Below are 7,095 nucleotides of genomic sequence, written 5' to 3'. Positions count from 1 at the left end.
ACACCCACACCGTCATCAGGTACTGTCACACATGTCACACCCTCACGAATGGGGAATAACGCGGCCTGGCCTCCCGTCAAAATTCGTAATCCGTCCGTTCCATTGCAGCTGCCTTTCCACTTTCCCCGGCCGACAATCTGCTGGCTGATGCACATGCAACTGACCGGCCGCAGCTAGCGCGTCCCTGTCTTGTCCTTGTGCACCGCTGCCGCTGCCCTCTCTTCCTCGTTCGACCTGCAGCTGGCGCCTGGCTGTGATCTACTGCTGGCTGCTGCTGCTGCTGGGCTGTCTCTCTTCTTTGTGCTAGGATGACCTCGTCCACCGCCCGTCACCTCGCACCCTTCCTGGTCCCTACACATCCCTAGAACTGCTCCTACAGTACCGCTACACTGTCCCTATCTATTCACCGTGTGCCCTGCAGCACAGGCCGGCCTTTGGAACAACACCCGGACGAACGTGCGATCTCGACCACGATCTCGACCACGACCTCACCACTGCAATCCCAATAATCCCCCTCCCCCTACTCGAACCACGACCCTCCCATACCACCAACCACCACCACCACCACCACCACCGTACCCATGCCTCACATTGCAGCACCGAGTTCGAGTAGCTGACCGATGTGGCTTGCTTCTTCTGCTTCTAAGATGATGGTGCAGCGGTATTATGGATCATGGGCAACGTGCAGCGCTGGGTGGAGGAATGGGTCAACGACCTCTGCCTCCCAAGCGTGCCGTGAGCGGGTCATATGCTATTCAGCAAGGTCTCAAAAGGCCAGCGGTCCCATCGCGCCTGAATAATGTGCGCTCTGTCTCGCAGCACGGCAACTACGTGGACCTGACCACCTCCGATGCGGCCTCCTCCCGCAACGCAGCTGCCTTTACAAACAATACTGCGGCCCGCAGCATCTCCAATTCGCCCAATCATGTCATTGATCTGAGCGACGAAGATCATGAACGACCAGCGAAACGAGCGAGGACCGGCGCCGGCGACATGTCTCCATTCGAACCGGGCACTTCGCAGCATGTCTCCCACCAGAGATGGCCAGGACAGCCGCTGCCATTGCCTCCCACGCCGCGGGTGCCTCCCACCATGGGAAAAAGTCGCCGGCCCGCCATACATCGGCTGGCGCGGAAGGCGAATGGGCTGGAGCCACCGCCTTGTGCGACTCGACTGGCCCCTCCGAAGCAGGTCGCTGATTTCGCTCCGTGGAATGGCCAACACCCCGAAGACGTCATGACCGAGGGCGTGGTCAAAGGTGGCTACTACGATAAGGCGCCAGGACCGAATTCGACCGAAACCAATTCCGCCAAACCCATCATTTGGCCAAACTTGTCTGCGAAGAACAACATGGGTTTGCAGACATTGTCATATCTCTTCACGTCTGTGATCGAGAAGAGGCAGGCCCTCGGCAAGTGCACCGCCCCATCGACCTTTAAACCTCCGCCTCGTGTGACGGTGACCGATACGAAGCGAGAGGCGTGGCTACGCGATCTGGCGAACCCCGATGTTCCCTTGCGAAAGCAGAGTAGGACGATTCCGCATGGCATTCGCGGGAAGCTCCTCATGGAACAGTGTCTGAGCAAGAATATCCCCATGCCACGTGCCGTGTGGCTGGCAAAGTGCGTGGGTGCGAACGAGCTGAGAGCGTTTCGAAGGAAGGGAGTCAGTGGTGTCGCTGCAGCTACGGGAGAGAGTAAATGGATCCAGGAATGGTCCGTACAGGTCGAACACTTCCTGGCCAGTGTAATTGCCATGTGTGGTCAGCCGGAATGGCAACCGAAGATGGACTACGCGGTGAAATTGGCGACGGCATTCTACGCCGAGCGCCTCTTGGATCGGGAACACTACTTGGACTGGATTATATCTTGCTTTGCACGTGCGCCGATGGATCAACTGCCCATCTGGATCATTCTGGTTCAGCTCTATTGGAAGGACATTACTGCATTTGGCAGACGAGGCAGGCAACTTGCCGCTGCCACCTTGGAGAGCCTGCAGAAACTGACGCAGGGCGATCACAGAGCAAGCAATCATGTCCTCGTGGCACGATTACACAAACTCGTCGCGGTTCTGGCAGTGACCAACCGAGGCTGCTTGGTCATGCCAACCGCCTGGCGAAAGTATCAACACTTGCTGCTATCGCTGAGGAACATTGCACCTGATGCGGCGCAAAGCATCACGAGGCGGAACCTCCGGCTGCTCGCGCCGTTGACGAAGACTTCGCAGAACATCCGATGCCCATTGCTCACTCTATACGGCATTCTCGACGCTCACACGACGCTGTACGTGGACGTCGAGAGGTTGACTGTTGCCTGCCAAAATGTCATGCCCGACCTGGACAGGCTCGTGGCTGCATTGCTGCACTGGTCGGCATCCGCGTACCGCGTGGGCGAGAGCAGAGCGTATCTCGCTGCCCAGGTCATCATGCATCTCCACTCCCACGCTCACGACACGGACAGCGCGATCATGAACTACCTGAGACTCACACCCACTCCGGACGTAGTGGCTGCTGACGTCTATCGCGTAGTCGCAGATCTTGCACGGGCTAACTGCTTCTCGTGCGGCCGGTACATGCAATGGCTTATCACGTCAGGCGCCTTGGCCGGAACAGAAACGACGGGACTCGCAACGGGCCTTTTGACGGCGCTCCCCGCGAACATCACGGCCACTCATTTGCAAAACACTAGAAAGTCTTTGCTACAGAGGGTTCCCACGCTTCGCGATGATGGAGATGTCGTGGCAGCCACCCTTGACGGCGTCGCTCGGCGTGACTCTTCGTCAGCTCGACACGTCCCATCAGAGGCGATAGAAAGCTTGACTGCGACTTCTCGATACGAGCTTGCGTCATCCCTGACGCAGGAGTTGCCCAGTCTGCTTTCGGACGGCAGCCTGGACGTTGGGAAATTCTGCAATATTCGCAATGCGCTCGAATCGACGGGAGATGTGCGGACGTTGGGCGAGATGCTCCACATGACCATGGCATCGAACGACGTTGCAGTGCTTGCCAGCATCTGTGACACCATCAATCTGCACTCCACATCGTTTGCAGCCATGGGCGCGTTGCTTCCCATGCTGAACCTCATGCTGGACAAGTATGCTACGTTACGCTCCCAGCTTCCCCTGGATCGGACATGGATTCTTGCTCTCATGGCTTTGACGCAGCCGTTCATAGACAAAGCGTCCACTCTTGGCAGGCCGCAGATACTTGCAGCCCTGCCACTCGATCTGTCGTTTTGTGAGCAGCAGACTTCTTTGGCAGTATGCTCGCCTGCTTCTGATAGTATGGTCAGCATGCAAGCAGCAGGAAGCCTCAATTCCGACCAAGAGATCGATGCGGTGTTCGCAAGCGGGAACACCATGGATGAACAGCTGATGCAGCGCGTCTTCGCTAGGATCGTGCAACGTGCGGGCAAAGAGGTAGAAGGTGAAGCGGAACAGCGCACATCGCCCAAGCTGTGTGTGTGGCTCAGTCAGCTGCATGCTGTAGACTCGATTGCCTTTGACGCCCTGGCGAAAAGCTATGTGCAGGAATACCTTCGAGGTTCCGGCGACATTGCCACGACCTGTGTGGTCATCAGTGCCCTGGTGGCGAGTGGTTGCGTAGGGTTGGACAGCGTCGTCGATTTTGCGCAAGCCATCGATACTTCCACCGCCGCATCCAACATGATACATCTGCTCACGTCGAAGCTGGTCGCGAACGCGTGTCTACGCGAGGCCGAGGCATACCGTTTCCATGTGATGCAGCAGCGTGTTCGCACGACTTGTGCTTCTCGCGTCATCTCCCTCCTGATCTCAGCCTTGGACGATCCACAATTCCCATGTGAAGAGCCGGGTCTGATCAGTTTGCTGATGGAATACTCGGCCAGCAGGTACCACGCCTGTCTCCAAGCGTTGGCTGGCGCTCCCTCCTCGTCCGCAGTCTTTCTTTCCAACTGTGGGCGCGTGGTGACCAATATTCTGAGCGTTGCACGGGGTCTGCCAGTAGCAGATGTCAGGCTTGATGCACCAACCATGGTGGCGATCGCCGATCCCATATCTGTTGTATATTGCACCTGTGCGCTGTCATTTCTCGCCAAGGTGGAGACGTCGTCGATTCAAGACAGTCCCGATAGCACTTTGCAGGCGACGATAGTGGAAGCCATTGTCAATGGCAGCGAAGTATGGCCACAACTGCTTGAGAGTGCCGGAAAGCATACGATTCGCAGCATCTATTGCTGGGCAAGAGACCAAATCCTCAGCGGCACATCGTCTGGTGGGGACGAAATCAGCAGCGTCGACGATGTGCAAGCAAGCCGCAACCTTGACATTCTGTATGCATCACATCACGCTCTTCAGGGGGATGACAATGCACATGTGGTTCACAGTCTCACCGAGAGAATCAAGGCGCTTACGGAACGCCTGCCCAAAGCGCCGCTGGAAGCAGATCACAAAGGTGATTTGTCGATGCTGAAGCTACTCCTCGACCTCAGTGTGCTCTATACGACACCTGACGCGGTGGCCGAGAGCGAAGATCCAAAGTCTGGCCGTGACAGTCTGTTGGTGACGCTCTGCGTGCTTTTAGGACATCCCGGCCTGCAGTGCCATCAGGGACTCCTGGAGTACACGTATGATGTCGCCTCTGCGTTGGCTGACACTTTGCCATTGGAAATCCTGGCCGCTTTGAGTCATACCATGGCACGCAACGGCTACCGAGATCCTCGACTTGCTGTCATCCTGGGGTCCACGCAGAGTTCTGAGTCATGGCTGGCGCTGGTATCTTATCCACAGTCACAAGCTGTTGGTGGTAGCGCACAAGCTAAAGCTCTTTTACAGAGAGCCGCACAACAACAGCAACAACAGCAGCAGCAGCAATCGATCAATGCTGGAAGGTCGGGTGCAATGCCCAGCTCCTGTGGACCGGGAGCTTTGCCACGAACGATGTCTATGAGATCTGGTCAACAAGCGCAAGCGCAAGGCGAGGCGAAGACGGTGCCGTATGTGCTTCGACGATGGGAGGTGATGAGTGACGCGACACCAAGTATGGGCGACAACGACACCAGCTTGAGCTTGGCCTTGTTTGGTGCTAGGAAAGTGTCTTGAAAGAGGAGAGAGAGAGAGAGAGAGAGAGAGAGAGAGAGAGAGAGAGAGATAGAGAGAAAGAGAGAAAGACGAATCCTAACTTGGCGTAAGGACACACTGGGAGGGAGAACACAGCGACCACTGGCCCGAGATCAATCATCTTTGGCTGCCAGTAACTTGGATGGCGAACGACAGGCGTTTTGACACGGGGAACTTTGCTGTTTTTTTTTTCGGGCATGTGATTCATCATCACCAGGACATGTTTGTGGCATTGGAATATGTCGAGGTGCGATCCTGTACGGTCATTGTTGCGTTTCGTTTTTTTTTTCTTCTCTCTTTTTATGTGTGTATGTGTGTGTGTGTGTGTGAGAGGTGCGTTCAAGCGGTAACCTGACTTACTGTATAATCTTCTGCTTCTTCTTCGTCTTCTGGCGGAGATCAGGATAGTAGTCGTAGTAGTAGTCGTAGTAGCATCATTGTGGAAAGAACAAAACGGGGCAGCGCAGTCCCCTGAGGATGAATTGAGCTATTGAATAAATGCATATTATGAGCAATTTACTTGGTCACGTACTTAGTCACAGAGCTATGCCGCTATTTGAATGGAATCATTACATCTCATGTTGACCACTCTAACAGCCTGACCAACCATGTCTACCTATCCTCCTCATCCCTTCAAGCCTCCCTTCTCCTTCCCTTTCTCTCTTACCGTCACAACTCACTCCGTCCCTCGAATTCTCCAGAAGTGCAACAGTCGCGACCATTCTCATCACACGGCCTGATGAGCATCCGCGAGGTGTCGTCACTCAAACGACAGCGTCGACAGCTGGACGTGTCGGTCGAGCGGCGTTCGCTGTTGACCACTGTTCCAGCTGCTCACGGTAGAGACGTCTCAGTGACTGGCTACCGCCGTCCAGTGGGAAGTAGCCCGTTCCATCTGCACTGCCGTGCCCCTGCCTAGCATGCAACTCACGTGGCATGCGGCTTCTGCTGCACCCCCGGTCTCCACATCTATCGCACTCTCCGAGGCCTCGAATGTCTAGTCTAGCACCAACGCTCGGCTCTCCATGGAGCAATGGATATGACTGCGGAAGAAGAATGTGTCCCTTAAGGAAGCGGCGCATGTCTGAGTAGGGTTCTTGCCACAAGCCCCGGTCGTGTGCCTCGACTCATGAGCAAATCCAAAGGGGTATCGACCAGAGCGCCATAATCCCCATTTTACATCACGCATCGACTCCCTCACTGCGCAGCCATACTCTTCCTCAACTGCCTCTGCCGCTGACTCGCCTGCAACTCCAGCCTTTCCACCGCATAAGTCAGCCGTTCCTTCTTCTGTCTCAACTGCTGCATCTTCATCTCCTCCAGATTCCCCAATGCGGCTCTTCTCGTCGCTGGACTCTTGCTGCCCGAGTTCTTGCGAGAGGGTTGTGCAAGCCTTCCTTCTTGCAGGTCCGCCTTTGCCATTAAGCTCTTCTCGCGTCGCTCCAGTTTATCGAGATAAGTTTCCACGCGGGAAAGGAGGTTGGTCACTTCGGGCTGGATCTCGGAGACGAGGCTGGATTGTGCGGTGGTAAGATCGTGTTCGGAGACCAGCTCGAAGTGCTGTACATAGATGGCATCGTTAGATCAGTGGTATATGGGGCTAGAGGCACGAGCATTAGTAGCGTACTCGTGTGGTTTGCAGCACTTTGGCTAGACGGGGATAGTCGTGGACGCCGCTGTCGAGAATGCTGATGCTCGACTCCAGTAGCTGCATGCTGGAGCGCAGGGAGGAGACGCAGCCCTGCAGCGCGTTTTGTGTGCTGCTGTCCATGGCTGAGCGGCGGATATAGAGGAGGAGGAGGAGGAAGAAAGGGAGAGGGCGAGCAAGAGGTGGATGCGGAAGTGAAAACGCGAAAGTGAAAGTGAAAGTAAGACAAGCTTGAGGAGGTGACGCGACGCGAAAGGAAGTCAACAGTCAGGGAAGGTGGGGTAACTTGTTCTTGGCTTATACCGGAAGGCATCAATTCCTCAGGCATGACTTTCACAACCCATCTTGTG

General features: G+C 55.7%; 2 protein-coding genes across 2 annotated transcripts; one reads left to right on the top strand and one right to left on the bottom strand.

Moving 5' to 3' along the window:
* Positions 1-5,134, top strand: SEPMUDRAFT_152298 (uncharacterized protein). Its single transcript, XM_016907360.1, has one exon. It carries the CDS (start codon positions 667-669, stop codon positions 5,077-5,079), a length of 4,413 nt encoding a protein of 1,470 aa, XP_016756094.1. The 5' UTR covers positions 1-666; the 3' UTR covers positions 5,080-5,134.
* Positions 5,116-6,927, bottom strand: SEPMUDRAFT_167075 (DASH complex, subunit Spc19). The gene is made up of 2 exons (XM_016908276.1): positions 6,725-6,927; positions 5,116-6,657 (listed from the first exon to the last, which is right to left on the bottom strand). The coding sequence occupies exons 1-2, from the start codon at positions 6,866-6,868 to the stop codon at positions 6,295-6,297; spliced, it is 507 nt and encodes a 168-aa protein (XP_016756093.1). The 5' UTR covers positions 6,869-6,927; the 3' UTR covers positions 5,116-6,294.
* Positions 6,928-7,095: the final 168 nt, after the last annotated feature.

The sequence above is a fragment of the Sphaerulina musiva genome (genome assembly GCF_000320565.1).
Source record: "Sphaerulina musiva SO2202 unplaced genomic scaffold SEPMUscaffold_13, whole genome shotgun sequence".
NCBI classification, from domain to species: domain Eukaryota; kingdom Fungi; phylum Ascomycota; class Dothideomycetes; order Mycosphaerellales; family Mycosphaerellaceae; genus Sphaerulina; species Sphaerulina musiva.
The sequence above is the reverse complement of the archived record's forward strand: the minus strand, read 5'-3'. Positions and strand labels throughout refer to the sequence as shown.

Coding starts and splice junctions, on each gene's coding strand:
- SEPMUDRAFT_152298 (XM_016907360.1), top strand. CDS start 667: ATGGATCATGGGCAACGTGCAGCGCTGGGTGGAGGAATGGGTCAACGA.
- SEPMUDRAFT_167075 (XM_016908276.1), bottom strand. CDS start 6,868: ATGGACAGCAGCACACAAAACGCGCTGCAGGGCTGCGTCTCCTCCCTG. Junction 6,658..6,724: donor AAGTGCTGCAAACCACACGA/GTACGCTACTAA, acceptor ATCTATGTACAG/CACTTCGAGCTGGTCTCCGA.